General features: G+C 39.8%; 1 protein-coding gene across 3 annotated transcripts; it reads right to left on the bottom strand.

Annotated features, from left to right (window-relative positions):
- Nucleotides 1-1,038: 1,038 nt before the first annotated feature.
- On the bottom strand, nt 1,039-16,796 carry LOC135115542 (ubiquitin carboxyl-terminal hydrolase 22-like). 3 transcript variants are annotated; one of them, XR_010276015.1, is made up of 12 exons: nt 16,421-16,785; nt 13,910-14,039; nt 12,297-12,512; nt 11,095-11,267; nt 9,980-10,171; nt 9,677-9,780; nt 8,253-8,395; nt 7,516-7,619; nt 6,388-6,539; nt 6,073-6,222; nt 3,663-5,574; nt 1,039-3,482 (listed from the first exon to the last, which is right to left on the bottom strand). XR_010276015.1 is itself a non-coding variant. In XM_064032409.1 (11 exons), the coding sequence occupies exons 1-11, from the start codon at nt 16,538-16,540 to the stop codon at nt 5,532-5,534; spliced, it is 1,482 nt and encodes a 493-aa protein (XP_063888479.1). In that variant the 5' UTR covers nt 16,541-16,796; the 3' UTR covers nt 1,039-5,531. The 3 variants fall into 3 exon arrangements, 2 of the variants coding, with proteins under 2 accessions (XP_063888479.1, XP_063888478.1); XM_064032409.1 differs by having other exon boundaries at nt 1,039-5,574; nt 10,025-10,171; nt 16,421-16,796; XM_064032408.1 differs by having other exon boundaries at nt 1,039-5,574.
- Between the last annotated feature and the right edge of the window lie 1,271 nt (nt 16,797-18,067).

Below are 18,067 nucleotides of genomic sequence, written 5' to 3'. Positions count from 1 at the left end.
ACAGTGAGAAATGTACTCTGTGTGTGTTACTTGATCAGCATGGTACCCAGTTAGATGACCAAGATCTGAGAACCTTCTTAGTTGAAGCGGAAAATATAGTTAATGGTCATCCCCTAACCGTGGACCATCTTAACTCCCCAGAAAGTCCTACACTGTTGACACCCAGTAATTTGTTAACTATGAAAACAAAGGTAGTACTGCCTCCTCCAAGCATTTTCATTAAGAAGGACCTGTACTGCATAAAGAGATGGCGCAGAGCACAATACCTGGCCAACCAGTTCTGGTCCAGGTGGAAAAAGGAGTATGTGCAATTCCTACAACTTAGATATAAGTGGACAACACCAAAGAGGAATCTCAGTGTAAATGACATAGTTATCATCAAAGATCAGAATTTAGCAAGGAACCAGTGGAAACTGGGAAGAGTAACAGAAGTATCTCCTGATCATGATGGCCTGGTTTCAGACTGTAATCTCGACAACCAGGGAAGACACATAAAGGCAAACAGGACCATCATAGAGAGGCCAATACATAGTCTAGTATTGCTGTTAGAAGGTAATGCATAATGATAGACCGGAACATCCCCGCCAAGGAGCCAGTGTAACAAAATATATTATGTGCTAATCCTAGTTTTAAGGTACATACTAATGTTAATTTAAGGTAAATTGTTACACAATTTAGGGGAGCCATGTTACTGTATGTAAAGCGTATGTACCTCAGCCTTGGGCTGCCTCCAGCCTTGGGCTGCCCCCTCCTGAGCGTCCATTTAAACTATTCCTCTGCCTTTACACATTTCCTACTGCCTCGCTCACACTGGTTTTGCACATCACTGGCACAGTCCATCACCCTGTACTCCCTCTCTCCCTCTGTATATTACCAGCACAATTTACCACACTCCCTATTGCCTCTCTCACATTGGTTTTGCATACCACAAGCACGGTATATCTCTCTCTCCCTACTGGTTCTCTCACACTGGTTTTGCATATCACTACCCCATCACTGTCTGTAGACAAAGGAATGCAAGTTAATAATAATTCTGCAGGACTGTGACTTAACTTTATTGAGACTGAGCCATGACATGAAGGCAGGGACCTGTACCCTGCCAAGTATCACAGATAGTGGCTGGTCATGTGGTATAGGTTAAGGCTACATACACTCCACAGCCACAGCACATACCAATTCACACACACACACACTCTTCACACACTCAGACATACACAGGCTTGCACACACTCCTCCACACATCACTCAGCCAATCGTTACAAAACACAATGATTAATCACTAAACACAGTAGTATTTACAATTCATTCAAATTTAACACAATGATTTCACAACCAAAATAAATCTTTCAGTGGACATCAAAACTTTTGCATTCAAGAGCTCCTTCCAAACCACAGATAATGATATACTCAAAAAAAAAAAAAAAAAAAAAAAAAAAAAAAAAAAGTAAAAACCAAACTTCTACACAAATAAAAAAAACATTCACACTCATACTGAAGTGCACACGCATGCATGCACGCACGTGCGCGCACACACACACACACCCTACACCACTACATTACCTCACTTTATTTTAAATAGCCTTACACACAGTCTGACACCCCCATGCATGCCACCACAGATTACGTCAAATCTACAGGATAGCTCACATCTTATCCTTGGATTAGTGTTGCAAACAGTGTTGTGCCCCAATGACATTCCCTTGCCAGCCTTATAAGAACAATCACACGAGTAAATCATACTTCTCAAAATGATATGTAACATTTTGGACACAGACAGATAAACGATCAGATCAGCTTTTGATACAGGAGAACGTAATGAAAGAATGTGATGAGCGTTGTTTTGTGACGAGGGAGTTGCATCTCCGTAGGTATTATTTGTTCTACTCCAGACTTTAAACCTAACGTGTTTGCTTCTATGCAGGAAAGAGAATCGATCTATGAATACATAACCATAAAAAAAAAAAAAAAAAAAAAAATGGCAGAACATCAGATCACTGTAAAGAAACAACCAAACTTCCAATGAAAGGTTCGACATTGAGGTCCTCAAGTGAAGCTGTGTATGTAGCTTATGCTGTAATGGTACAAACTGCAGTATTTGTGAAATGTGTAGAAAAATTACCTTTTATACACAAAATCAGATGTATATCCATCTACATGTGTAGTAATTTTTAGGAACAGCATTTACAGCAAGCCAAAAATCATCATCCCTAAATATTTACTCATGGAACTTCACGAAAGAATACTTATAATACCCAACCATGAAATTAAATAGCCTTTCACCTTTTCACCAAACAATAGAAGACTTTTACAGATTAATTACGCCCCAACTCTCCTATGAACTACCGAACAGAAAATCATCCAGCCACATACAATGGTGCTGAACAAAAATGTATAGGAAATCTTTTATAAAACCTGTTTATGGCTTTTCCAAGTGTGCTCCAACTGCATCTAAGTATCCTCAATACTGTAACAGATTTTACAACATGGGAATGCTTATCAAACTTCACGCACACAGAAAAAAATAATACAATTCCTGTAGACTTGTGCGACCTCTTTACATTCTTGACATAATGAGAACAATATGCTGCAGTTTCAATACAGCAGCTCCATGGCTTAATAAAAGGATCAGAATAAGGAGAGTGAAGAGTTTCTATGCACTAGATCCCCATTATGTGAAAGGTGAGCTCCATGCAATGAGCACACGGTGTGAAGAATGTAATGCAAGTAATAAAACATAATGTATTTCCAAAACTAAATTCAACAACACATGAATGATTTTTTTTCTACGGTATTCTGATATATATTTTTATGATGGATTCAGGAAGAGGTGTAGACTAGATCATGTTAAGTTTTGTAGGTAAGAGATATTTTTTTACAAACAGGCACACCACAATTTTGTGTTTTGTTTCCTTATGAATAACCTCTATGAAAATAAACAAGAAGAGCTTTTTCTAACAAACATTTTTCATTGGTGTTTCGTTAGTATGACATACGGTGTGTCAAATTAAGTCTGGAAAAAAATATCTTCAAGATAAACCAAAATGGGTGTCCTTTTGCAAAAAAATAAATAAAATAAATAAATAAAAAAATAACACCATTCACACTGACCTACAAGAGTCTTAATTTTATTGCAAGGAATGAGTTAAGTTTAAAGAATAATAGGTTGAACTAACAGTGAATGTGTGATGCATGGAGACACACATAAGGGCAATCCAGTGCAGCAGTTACTTCTCCACACAGAGCAGTGATAATTTAATAACATACTCCCTACAACTTTTAGATTACACATATTACTACTGGTTATTACTTGAAGTCCCTTGCATATTTCCCCAAGCACTCACTCACTTGACCAGGTTCAGCAAGCAATCCAGTTTCCCAGGAGAGTTGAACCCACAGATGCTCACAAAGACCTAGAGATGAAGGAGCTTCCCAACCAAAGCCTAATTCTCAGGAAGATGATCCAGCAGATGAAAAGCATCACCCTGCCCAGGAGTGACAGACATGATTCTTATGACATGGTATTTGATTGGCTGTTAAATTACTTATGTTGTGTGAAAGAGCACCTAACATTCTGAAGTATGTCCTGTGCAAAAGGTATTAATTTGAATAAAAATAACTACCTACCCACAGGCTATTACAAAAGAGTACAAAAGCCTACTTACAGTCCTAGAGGATTGCACGCAATGATGCCGGCAGGTTTCCTAGCTTATTATACAGGACCCAGAACGTAAATGGATTGGCAGACTTTCCAGGCATCTGCTCACTGCACAATCAGTAACATATGCCACATACATATGCCTTTTTCTGCAGTCACTGTCAACAAAAATTATATAAATACCATACTTGACGACACTAACACACAAAATAGTTTCCCATACATGCGGACAGTATGTTGGCTGCGGCCTCGTGGAGGTGGGACAATGCTAGCAGCATCCTGTGCTAGACGTTAAACAAGAAGGCCATGCTAGAGCACCTTGTCCTTACTTGTGAGATATTCTGAAGGCCATATTCCAAGGCCATATTTGCTAAACCTTTTGTGCAACTGTAGTAAATGGAAAGATGCCAGGTACAAGGAGGGAGCAGCACTGTACTGCCTTCTTCAGCAATGCAGCCTCACAGACCAGTCAACACAAACACCAGTAATACCTTATTTCCTTTTCGTGAATGATGCAAAGTTGTACGCAAGATTGGAAGAAATACAGCAATGCAATATGGCCTCAATTTACACACTTTGGCTTTGAATACCTGAAGTTTTAAGTAGTCTTCCAGGAGAGCATCAAGAACACATGCCCAACATGGACGTCGTGAACAACATAAAGTTCCTTACAAAATGCCCATAATACTGTTAAATGTTTAAAGTAGTATTACTAGAGGCCAGTCTAAATTTTTTGTTAACTTACTTAGTATTTCCACTTGCAAAATAATGGAAAGGGCCTATCTATTAAGAGAATTTCTCCATATATATATATATAAAAAAAAACAATCACTGGTATTGCTACATTGCCCATGCAAAAGCAAACCTTCAAAAGACGAGTTTTTCCCTCAAGAATGAGAAACCTGAAAGTGAAAACCTTTACCTTAACACATCACTTGACCAAGCTAGACAGGAATACTAAATCCTGAACACCGTTACAGTAGTCTACCCCTTCCCCCATTATTCTGTCACCCTCCTAGAAGCTTTCCCGACAGTTTATGCCTTGACTGAGGTTATTTATTTAGCAGAGACGAACACCGACACCATGCATCCGGCAGGTTCGTCCCTAAGAAAGTAACCACATTGAAGTTCTCAGCTGAAACTCTGCTAGAGGCTCGATAATGACACTTGCAACATGAGATCTGTGCTCACCCCCCCCACTTAAGGTCTTCCTGATGCTTTGTATGCTGAAGATGAAACTATTACAGTGGATGTGATAAAAACCTTAGAAAATACCTGATGAACTCTTTCAGCAATGCTCCCCAAGCCTCTGAAGAATGTATACAATTGAGGACTAGAGCCATGTCACCATTTGTTTAGTCATGGAAGACAAGCCAAGACAATAATGATCCCTTTAATATGAAAATCCTGCAGCTAGAGGAAAGAACACCAACAACCTGAATGTTTGATAAAATGTGAGTCTTGGGGTCTGCAAGTACACTACAAACCACACACACATATACTAGTAGAGTAAATATCGTCCCGCTGCGTGACCTTCATGGCCAGCGGTTCTTGCCTGGAATGAGGAGAACCAGCTTCTTTCTTACAGTGGTTGTTTACGTGTACACAAATAGGGAATATCTTTCAAAACTCAAAAAATAATGCTGTGTCAACCACATTCCCAAATCCATAACTTAAATAGCTTTAAAATTACATACAGGTAGGTGTTTGTATTACAGACTTGTAGAGGTGACGAGAGCTGCCCCTGTGCCAAGAGGAAGCTGCTCAGCCTCTATCCCTCGGCTAACCCCCCCCTCGTCAGACTTGTTCAGAGTCAGCTGAGATTATTGTGGAGGCTAGTAATGAAAAAAAGTTCCACTGCTCAACAGTGAAAGATTCAATCATACTCTAAAATTTGCTTATGGTAGAAAAGGAGGTACCTGAAAGCAGAACAAAAACAAATCAATTAGAAATCCATGTAACAACAATAGTCAAATATAACAAAGTAATATTCATCAATATTTATACGAAAACTTCAAATCCACATAGCACATTATTAAATCACCTTTATAAGCACAAATATTTCCTGGCTTAAACATTTTCCTTGCCATCTGTTGAATACACACCACACATTCACTTAAATACCAAGGAATGTCAAGAAAGCTAAACTATAATTTCAAATCTCATAGCAAACTACAAAGTTCCCTTTAACATGAATATTTCTTGACTTCAACACAGTTCTTCTCATCCAAATATACGCCACGCATTCACTTAAGGCAGCACAGAATGTCAAGAAAACCATACTATAGTTTCGAATCCAAATAGCCCTTTTTAAAGAATATTTCCTGGCTCAACTTCCTCCTCAGCTGCACCATGTACACACTGAGGATAGCAATAGGCCCTTAACTCCCCCCACCACTCCTGAAGGCCACACTTACCCCTCGCTCTGCAGGACGTCCTGAATGGTGGCGCGGGTGATCATGTGGTCATCACACTTGTACCACTGGTCTCGGTGCTGCCTCACATACGCTGTGTAGTGGCCGGCATCCAGGCTCCCCACGTGGTTCACCACCGCAAACAGGGAGTACCTGCACATTGATGGCAGATAAGGACAGGTGTGACTATGACAAGATTCAAAGTACCACAGTACATAGTGACTCTGTACAAAGCTAAGTACATTTTCCTTCATCCCTCCCCTTCCCCATACACGAGTATAACCAATAACTTTCCATAACCTCTCTCCTTGTGCCCACCTGTTGTTGATGTCGGTGGGGTGCGTAGTGATGCCATTGTGGTTGTTGTTATTGTTGCGTCTGTTAGACATGAAGGGAGTCATGTCCAGGTGCTCAGGGAAGGAGATGAAAGTGGAGATCTTTTTATGTAACCGGTTGCTGTGCTCGAAGCGCTGCCATGGGAACAGTGCAAGGCCGTAATCAATGTGACAGTTTTTGTCTTTTAAATTTTAGCTAGTTTATCGTGTGTGTGTGTGTGTGTGTGTGTGTGTGTGTGTGTGTGTGTGTGTGTGTGTGTGTGTGTGTGTGTGTGTGTGTGTCCACATTTTATACAGTAAAACATCTAACATAGTATTTATTTTATGCAGTTTCATCTGTACATGGGAGTTTCATTTATATATATATATATATATATATATATATATATATATATATATATATATATATATATATATATATATATATATATATATATATATACACACACACACACACACACACACACACACCAAAGTGATCCCTGTAAACTAGTCATAATAACTCTCTAGCTTTCATTTCATGACTATTCTCAACATAGTATGAAATTAAACTGCATATTCAGTAATTTAATGGCAATTTAGGTCACTTTTCTTGCTTTTTTGCAGTTTCTAATTTCATGCAAGTGACAATTTTACTGCAGCAGCACACTCTTTCCTAATGCTGAAAGTGAAGACTCTCATTATTCTTACATTTCTTGCATTTAGAAATCCAACACTTCACTGATGAGCTGCAATTCAAAACACAACAAAGCAAACACAAGTCACCACTACAGCCTGACCTAGCTTATATTTTGACTCAAGACACTTTGTTGATAAGCCTCTCCTGAAATACTGCAAACTGGGTGCCAAACAATATTACTTCACTGCTGATGGCATTTTAACAAGGCAATACATGACACACCAATGAAAACTGACCCATGATTCCGACTCCTGGCAATACCTGCAGCCGTTCTTTATGGATATATCTTTATTTGTTACCTAGAATTTCTACTCTGACCAAAAATTTAACTATCAATGAACTCTCCAGGAGTCGAGTCATTATAACTTTCAAAAACTCACGGCAAACTGCTTTAATTTTCATAACAGAGACAAAACAAACACACATAATTACCTTTAGATGAAAACTACAAACTATAGGAAGCTTTTTCATAGTGAGTTGCTTTGTAGACTCCTGGTAACTCTGACACCCATTACATTTTATTTTTGCACTGCTGCCTGTGAGGGAGAGGAAAAAAGAAGGGAATGAGGACTGAGAAAGTTGGCTTGATACCTAACTGCACAGCGTTATCTACCATTCTATCACTATATATGAAAGAAAAAAAAAAAAAAAATGATATAGTCTAAAACATGAGGTAATGCAATCCAATATTAAGTACACTCTGTCTATCTATACATCAGATTCCAAAGCAGTAAATGCATCATCCCCTTGAAATTTAAACAAAAGACAGTGTAAATTAATATTAGGAACATTTTAATGCACAGAATACATCACCCCCTTGAGCTCTAAACAAGAGACAATTTAACCCAATAGAAGGTACACTCTTAGGCAGTAAATACATCACCCTCTGGAATTCTAAACATGAGGCAACACAATCCATTAATAGGTACATTCTAAAGCAGTAAACACAAGAATGCCTTGAATCTTAAACATGAGATGGTGTAACCCAGTACTAGGAACATTCTAATATAGAGAATAAATCAACCTTATGAATTTTAAACATGAGACAATGATACATTTTAATACAGAGAATAAATCACATCTTCAATATTCAGAATTAATTTAACACAATGTATATGCAACACAATACAACAGAATCAGTTGTGTTGATTCAATGATGCTCAACACACCTAAGTGTTCTGGTCGTGTGAACCTCTCTAGACAATCTGCCAGTGAGGTGGGAACAGTTTTGTCCGCCTTGCTGGTGCCATATGGACATGGGCCCAGGTCCAGGGAAATGTCCCAGAAAGGGTCTATGGTAGTGGACACACCACTGCAAATGTAAAGTCAAAATTATTACATATGCTACATTAGTAACATCTATCTATCTATCTCTATACCAGGCTGGCAATCCCACATGGGGTGGCCCAGACAAGGCACCAAACACACACACACACACACACACACACACACACACACACACACACACACACACACACACACACTTAGCCCCACTGGCTCCCAGTGGACAGGGACAGCCTCATGAGCCACTGTACTACACTCCTGGAAGCCAAGCAACTAAACAATTAAAACAAGTAATAAATAAAACAGTGCACTGAAACATAGGTAAGGGCCTTCCATCAATGTGAGGATATATAACATTCCAGAGGCTCTTAGCACTTCATATTATCTAACAGGAGTGACTGCCAGCATGGTCAGTTGCTTCAGTGCAGCAGGGTGCTGGCAGACACTGTGATGGCCATAGTTAGGAAGGAGGTTAAGTCAGTTATCATGCCATGCTGACTTATGATTTGATTCCTCTCAATGACTTGCCAAGTTTAGTTGCATCTTTCAAGTTAACTTCTGAGCACTGGATTACTTAAGTTCTTTTCTTGTTAATCAATGAAAATTATAATAAATATGTGGAGTGTACAAAGCAGCTCTCGTAGTGAAAATGACATACAACACATCCTACTTGGGTTTAAACAGCAGCCAAGTGCCAAATGCCCATAAGAGCTGCCAGATTTCTGGCTTTCTTAAATTATTTAATATCTGCACTGTCAATCTGTCACTTTAACAACTTTTGTTAACTTCATGAAAACTTTCAGCTTAAAGACCACTGAACTTATCATCTGCTAAACCTGAAAAAACTACAGCAGTAACCTTCTCCACTTCTGGTTATGACTTGTTCTTGGGAATGGTTAGGTTAGATTCGGCTAGGGTAGGGAATGGATGCCTGATATTGGGGTTTCATTACAACCTGACAGTTTTTAAGACACTCCTTGTAATATTAGACAGTTTTTGGAGACTATTTTCTTTTAGGATTGCCATCTTCAGCGCATCTTTCATTTCACCATCTTTTTGTTGCCCTTGGCCAGAAACCATCTAATAAAAAAGCTGAAGGTTTCAAGACACTTCTAATAATTTTTGTATTCTTTTTAGACAATTTTCTTTTGAGACAGACACCTTCAGCATGCCTTTCCTTTTGACATCTTTTTGTTGCCCTGGGCCAGAATCACTCTTGCAAATAAATAAATAAATAAATAAAGCTTTGAATAAGAAGCATCCATCCACACTGGCTCCTCTGTGCCATGAAGAGCCACAGTGCACTTACTTGCACGCCTGACACACAACATCTGACTGCAGCCCGCCAGTGAAAATTTGGTCTATGATACAGGAACATGTGTGCGTAGAGTCTCCATTGGAGGGAGGGTTGCCCTGGAAGTGGGGAAGAAAAAAGGGTATCTGTAGTAAAATTCATTAACCTGACATTTGCTATGACAACTTACCATCTAAATAACAAATCCATCATGACCTATGTTGCAGGTATTGGAAAGAGGGATGAATTGTGGCAAAACACTTATACACGATTATCATAATATTGCAAATGCAAGTGTAAGTAGACATGCATACATACATGAACACTCAAGTAAAATTCTCTTGGAGTTGAGAGCGTTGGTACCTGGCAGTGGCGGTGCAGAACATCGAGGGCTGCTATGAAGAACTCATGGGCATCCTGCTGCTCGTAGCCCGCCAAATGTCTGGCATGGGTCCAGATGAGGTGCAGGAGCTTGTGGAGAATCAGCGGCGCCTTGTTGCCACTGTAGAACTGTAGAGGGGGTTCACATATTAGTTTCTTTTATGTAAGACAGGTACTGGCCAAGGGCAACAAAAATTTATATAAAAAAAGGCCCACTGAGATGCCAGTCCCCAAACTAATGGTAATGCTTAGTGGTCATCAATTTTCTTCTTTGCATTTTCTCTACTTTTTAGACTTGTGTATTTTGCCTGGTCCTTTGCTAAATACTGCATTACAAGTATAGGAAAGTGCACCACACACATCAGTTTGTAGGGTGGTTGGCTGTATAAAGTAACAATTCCTATTCTTCAAGGAATAAAGCTTACCTAGCATTGCTATACCAGACAGCTCCCCTCAATAATGCACTTAATGTCCCCTTCAATGATGCACCAACACAATCACATGAATCAAGCTAATGATGCAAAACATATCCTCAAGTATGATGTATTATTATTATGTTCTTTCAGGCATTCTAATGTGCTTTTCACACCTTACTGTAAAACTGGCATTACAATAATCAAACTGCATTGAGCAGACACAGACAGACTTACTCTGATGAGTCTCTGGTGCAGGGCTGTAGCAGAACAAGGTGAATACTCTGACATTTGTTAAACTAAACCTACATAACTTTTTTGAAAGATGAGAAAAATACAAAAAAATATGAAACACAGAAGAATTAAATAAATGTCACTTTCAGTGAGCTGACAAGCTTAATGAAGCTGAATTAATCCAATATCAATACAATATTAACAAAGTCATAAAAGTTTCTGCAATAACATGGATATATGGGCATAACACAAACTGAAAATGCACTAACAATTATTATGTTATTCAATATCACAAACTGAAAATGCACTAACAATTATTATGTTATTCAATATCACAGACTGAAAATGCACTAACAATTATTATGTTATTCAATCTTTTCTTTCTTTTCCCAGTTTGTTCCTCACCTCCTGAAACAGCCTCGAGATCTCACAGACGAGGCAGCGCGTGGAGTCATTGTTGAACTGACACACGTGTTTGTCTGAGAGGAAGTAGTCTCTCAGGAGAGGTGTGTGGGTGAGTGCCTGGATGATACAACTCATGAAGCACGTGTTACCCAGGTTGATGAGCCCACGAAGGCCTGCCGAGAGTACAGTGAGTAAAACATCTGTGTCACGTGCCAGTTGCTACATGGTGTTTGCTGTGATGCCTTATTTGTATTTTTGTAGCTTGAAAAAAATAAATAAATAAATAAATGCACAAAAAATCTTGTCTTCAGACACTAAGTAATTAGGTATCTGAATAATGCATCAACAAACTGACTAGTGACTCAACACACTGTCCAATGAATGCCAAATTTTACATGTACTCTCTTCTTCACCTCAGATCCACACTTCTTGCCACATCTTACACTTTGCAATTATTTCTTTTATTTTATACTTTCCCATTTTCTTTCACCCCCAACTAATGTAAATATTCCCATCACATCACAAATTAAATCCTACAAGAACATTTGTCATATTATTTCTTTTAATTTATACTTTCCCATTTTCTTTCATCCCCAACTAATGTAAATATTCCCAACACATCACAAATTAAATCCTACAAGAACATTTTTTATACTTTCAAAATATAGTGAATTATCTTTACAGATCTTACCTTCACACTTCAAACTGTAACAAATGGGATATTAAAGAAATAACTGAAATTCCACATACACACACAATCCTTGACTATGGTTATAACTGTGACTGTCACCAAGCAAGAAAAAGTGGACAACTCCCCAAACATAATGTGCATCAAGACTTCCTATAAAAAAAAAAAAAAAAATCTTCTTAAAGGATATATCAATTAACATACATTAGCTGCAAGATATAAACATGTAAACAGAGATAGAAACATTAGCCCTCTGAATCAAGTGGCCTTTTTTTCTTATTTGAAATGAGACTACATGATTTTAGGAAGTTTTATGTGCCCTCTCTTCAAATCAATGAATTACTTATTGTGTCTAGTAAAATTATGAGTTGATAATACTCTGGTTTCGTGCAATTCTAAATAACCGTGAACTATATCTATAAATTCCAAGACATCATCCAGATTCTATGGGTTGAAAATTCCAGTACAGAACCAAGACTGTTGCTGCACCAAAGGCAAGCCATGCAGTACAGACCTATGGTGGAGTTAGGAGTGGGCCGCCGCCTCTTGGGATGCGCCTGAAGGAGCGTCATCTCCACTGAGTCCGGCGCCCACGCCCGGTACTCGGTGCTCAACCCGAGGGAACGCCGCGCCTTCTCCTTGCAGTTGACAGCGATGCGTCTGATCTCCGAGTCATAGACGTAATCGCCACACGCCATACACAGAATCTGGCCCTGCTCCACATCCACGACTAGAAGGATTGCAGGGTGGGGTGGAGGTTGTCAGTATGCGTCACTGGCGTTGATGACAATATGCACTCCCACTCTAAAGATAACATGCATTCCTACAGTACACATCTGCTCTAATTCATGTGCAGTTGACTCTTGTTTCATGTGAGCTCACCAAACACATAATCCTCAGTTATACAAGTGGACTGAAAATTCAAATACTTGTAAAAAAAAATAAATAATATCACTATCGAGATTTGTCCTTACCAGGTCTGAACATGCAATGATTAAACTGACAATAACTTGAATTATGATGCATTTACCAGAATGTAGAGCAAAGCTTATGACTATTTTCCCAAGCTAGGGTTCCTAACACTTTGGGCAAGGGCCATTTGTATGATCAATAACAAGTACTAACAATAATTGCCCAAATAAAACAAAAGCATCACTACAAGTCATATAATAAACAGTGTAATTCAGAACCTACAAGGGGTGTTCAGTGAGTTCTCAGCCTAACACAGAAGGAGGGGAGACAGGAGTCTGCTGTGGCTGGAACACTTTCGTACATGTTCCAGCAAGTATTGCATGGACTGGCATCCTCCTAGCATCTTTATTCGGTTCAATGGCACCTTGCAACAAAATGAGTGAAGATGAACAGCAGACTGATAAAGTTTTCCATAATTCAAGGGAAAGCACCACAGTTGATTCATAAGGAGTTGGGGACAGCACTCGGGGACAATGCCCTATCCTATTCCACTGTCAAACGTTGGGCTGCTTTCCTCAAGAAGGGCAAAAACTTGCGTGAGATGACCCCAAAAGTGCTGGTCCATCAACTGCAGCATGGTCATGGATAATCACCAAATCTCAGCACAATACATTGCTTCTCAACTGTGGATCAGTAATGGATCCGTTGTTAGTGTCTTGCATGACCACCTCAACTTTTCCAAGGTGTCTGCCAATAAGTCCCAAGAATGCTGACGCCTGAGCAGAACTGGATAATGACTTCAACAGAGATGTTGACACTTGTGAGATTGGATCCAGGGGGATTCATGATCTGAATCGTAGCCCAGGATAAAATGTGGGTTCCTCACTTCCATCCGGATATCAAAGCTGAATCACAGCAATGGCAGCATCCCTCTTTTGTCTCTTTTGTTGATGTTTGATTGTTTTTGGAGGGATTCAACCCACAATTCTTCAAAGACTGATTTTCACAATTGAAGACGAGAGAAGTGGAGAGTGAAGAAGAGCATCGTGGTCAAAGATGATTATGTTGAAGAAAAAAAAGTAAGTTCAGTGAACCTTTGCTTTACTTTTGCTCCTTCTGGGTAAGGCTGAGAACTCACTGAATACCCCTTGTAAAAGAGAAATAAAACATTGCCATTAATCAGTTGAAGGAATCAGGAGTGCAGGAAGCACGCACCAAGATTGTGCTGCATGGAGGTAGTGTGGTCCTGGATGTGGCCCTGGTAGCAGGCAAAGTGGATGCAGTGAAGGCAAGCATGGATTCTGGGCGCATGTGCTGCACAAACTGAACACACACACCATTTTGCCTGAAAATTATGGAAATATTTGCTCATTATTTTCAAGAGTAATCAAACATGAGGAAGCAACAAATGAGAAAATGTTAAGTACCTGTGAAATACCATACCTGGCATTTTTTTTTTTTTATATGCAGAAGGGGCACTAAAAAAAAAAAAGCTACTGTGGGGCTGGTCCCAAAACAGAATCAGAAACCACTTTCAGAAATTGAAGGATAAATGTGAAGGATAAATGTCTTGAAATCTCCCTCTTGAGAGTTCAAGTCAAAGGAAGGAGGAAATACAGAAGCAGGCAGGAAGTGCCAGAGTTTACCTGAAAAGGGAATGAATTATTGAGAATATTGGTTAACTCTTGCATAACTGAGGTAGACAGAATAGGGGTAAAAGACAGTAGAAATTCTTGTGCAGCAAGGCCATGGAAGGAGGGGAGGCATACAGTTAGCAAGATCAGAAGAGCAGTTGATGCGAAAATAGTAGTAAAAGATAGCAAGAGATGCAACACTTCAGAAATGAGAAAGAGATTGAAGACAGTCACTGTGAAAGGAGAAGGGAACAGAGAAAGGGCTACTGTCAGCTGCCTTAGACAACCTGTGTGTGTGTGTGTGTGTGTGTGTGTGTGTGTGTGTGTGTGTGTGTGTGTGTTAGGTGCATACAGAGTTGTGTGAAGGAGGAGAGTTGTCTTTAGAGGGCAGGTGGTGACTGCCCGCTTGTGTTGTGAGACACAGAGAGAAATGTTCAGTGAGGTCACAGCTGGATCACTGCAAAGTTCACAGCATCCCCTGATCCAAGCAATTATTGTTTTGGCTGGTGTCTCCTGCCTGCTCCTGACCTCCTTACCACTCCCCCTGCCTGGACTTGTTATACATCTCTATGCTGCTTCACTCACTCCAACCCTTTCATTTCCCCATACCAGATATTATTGCTTAAACAAAACAAAGCAACTAATTTGACCAGCTTATTGACAACACCATAAATGACTTAAAACATCACACATGACAAAAAAATGGCGCATCCAGATTTTAATTAATTCTAAAGTCCCATATGAACTTTATTAACCCCCTAAAACTTCCAGTACCTATTCTGTTAAAAATCAAGTGAAGCAAAAATGATGAGACAGAAACATCACAAACTAAGCCCAAAATTTCCTTGACCTAGCAGAAGCCATTTCAGTGCCACACAACTACAGCCACACATTCCATTTCAGGTGGTCCCCCGTGCACCCTGCACAGTGGGACAACCAGCAGCAGTAACAGTGAGAATGTCATGGGATCAGATGGTTGTATGGCAACACCTCCCACAAAGGTCAAGGTGTTATCATAATCTTGCAGAGTAATTCAATGAGTAATTTGGTAAAGTGGAACAAACCTCACCTCCCCCATGCCTGGAAATATTAGGTTAGGTATGGAAAAATAAGTCATACACACACACATACAGACAGACATACGCATCATAGGTACGGCAATATGTAACAAGTTCAAAGGCCGTGACACTCTGAGGCATACCATCACACTACGCCAAGGTGGTACGTAACCCACAACACAAAAAAGCGTCACATATATGGACATGTATGGTTATGCAATAAATATGGTAGGCAGGCTAGGCACACCTAAGAGGTCGGACTCAAGGTAATGGAAACCTCCATCTTAAGTGAAAACTTTTAATGATCAAACACGTGAACTACAAAGAGAAAAGTGTGAAGCCTTTTACTACTTAAACGTAAATCAATCGATTACAGCTTCTTGGCACTTCCTGTTACAATGAATCACCTGACGAGTCTAGTCTGATAAGATAGGGACGAAAATCAGGTATGTGGAAAAAACACATGCACCATTTAGATTTGTCAAACAACTAACTAATTTTAATAAACTCAGCATGTTGTTGACATCTAAGAAATAAAATTCCAGTCCAAATTCCCTTGACACTTGATTGCAAAAATGTGTCGTATCTCTTGAAAACCGAGGGAAAATTAGAGAAAACCAGGCAACACTTGTATTTACTATTAGTACCACGGTCACCTGTTCCCGCTAAACCCGCATTGCCTTGCCCACGACAGCTCGCACCATTCATGCCATCAACAGCCTGCCAGGAGTTGCATCAATCTGACACCGCGTGAACGAAAGAAGTGGCATAATTCCCTTTGAAAATGTGGACAAATGCGGTTTATGGCAACACTTGGCTCAGCTGATCACCACCATCCAAAACAAAGCATCTTGTCAAACACAAACAAGCATATAAAACACCAATTATACGCCACATATTAACCTAACCCGGGCTATGACAGAGCCACACCCACCCCCAGGCTCCTCGGGAAATAGCATTGGCGGTATTTGAGTTACTTCAGCGGAAAATTGCAAAAAACAAGGAGTCGGCGCCGATCAGCTGACGGGCCTCACCTTCTGCTGCCGCGCCGCCTTGCTGGTGCAGAACACGAAAAAACTGTAGATGATGCGGAAGGGCTGCGTCCCCTTTGTAGATTTAAACTCAGAAAGGTGAACACATCCTTCCATGCTCATAATTTCACAGATGGAAGGCTCCCATTTGGTGCGGTGGAGGTGTGTGGTGGAGGAGTGAGCGTCCAGCCTCGCCTCGTCGCCTCCTGTGCCCACGCTGCCGCCTCCTGCCGCACCCCATCTGGTGGCTCGCGCGCACAACAAAGGCTCTCCCCACCGCCATTTTCAAATATTTTCCTGCCTTCTTATCACTTGGGATTGTATTAGAGTGCGTAGTTACCAAATGAGCTCTTAATGATTAGCAAGGGTCGTGTGCAACCAAGTGGAAGAGACGAGAACTAGGGGAAGATGAAGGCGACAACGTACAGGAAAGCGGCCGACCCAACCATTGATTAATAAGACCAATAAGTAGATGATAATATAAAGGTTAGGTTATATTGGTTACTTCCTACAATTTCATTTTTTTTCTGGTCTCCTTAGCACTTGGGACTGTATCATAGTGTGTGGTTACTCAATGAGCCTGTAATGACTAGCAAGATTCATGTGGAGTGCAAATATTCTTGGTTATTTCATACGGAAGCTTCGCCTTCCTCCTCACTCTTCAAACATTCCCCGGCTTTCTTCCATCGCCAGGCCGTATTTTGGTGTGTAGTTGTTAATTCAGGCTGCAATGAATATCAAGGGTCATGGGAGAGTAGTTCATATTGGGTATTTCATCAGAACCCCCATGCCTTCCTCGTCATTCTTAAAATTTCACATGATATTATATTTTCCATTATTTTTATGTCTGTATGTGTACATATTTAATAGGATATGTCTTTGCTGCTTATAAATGTGAATCTTGTTGTATATTTCCTGTGTCCTACAAAAAAATATTTCATAGCAGCAGGGCTCCTATTTACCATAATGTCTGTGACGTATTATAAGTATCTTGTTAAAACTATGTACATATTCAAGGGTAACATACGACGTAGATTAGTGACTGGTGAGTTCCTGCTGGACTTGCCTCATCAAAATACGCCTTACCTTGTACGTACCTGAAAATAAAATGCCTTGACAATTTTTATTCTTTATCCTCCGGTTTTTACGCCTGGGATTCCCATATGTATTTACCTACTTGAGAATGTTTAACCTTAGATGCATAGACACGTTTCATTTTTTTTTTTTTTGTTTCGTTTGAGTTAAAAAGATTCACTCCACACTCAGCAATATGACGAATATCAACAAAGCATCAACTATAGTGCGTCTCAATAGTCTCATGTAGGCCTCTGTGATAGTATGTTTCCGTTGTCAGGTCAGACGCTTGTCCAGACTCTTACTCACTGGTGTACTGATGAAATATCCAGCAATATGACTCGGAGCTGGCAAAAGTTATGGACTTATGAAAACTACGTAGAGAAAGAATAAGGAAACGTTGTATAGGGAGGAGGGAGAGAAACTGTACCTGTCTGTAATGTTCAATTTCATCCCCTTTAAGGCAATACATTGAGAAATATTTGTTTATTTGCGTGGAGATTTGTGGGAGAACGAAAAAAAAAAAAACAAGAGAAAAAAAAACCGCTAAAAGACTAAGCTGGAAAAAGAAAGAAA

This window comes from Scylla paramamosain, chromosome 29 (assembly GCF_035594125.1).
Source record: "Scylla paramamosain isolate STU-SP2022 chromosome 29, ASM3559412v1, whole genome shotgun sequence".
NCBI lineage: Eukaryota > Metazoa > Arthropoda > Malacostraca > Decapoda > Portunidae > Scylla > Scylla paramamosain.
The sequence above is the reverse complement of the archived record's forward strand: the minus strand, read 5'-3'. Positions and strand labels throughout refer to the sequence as shown.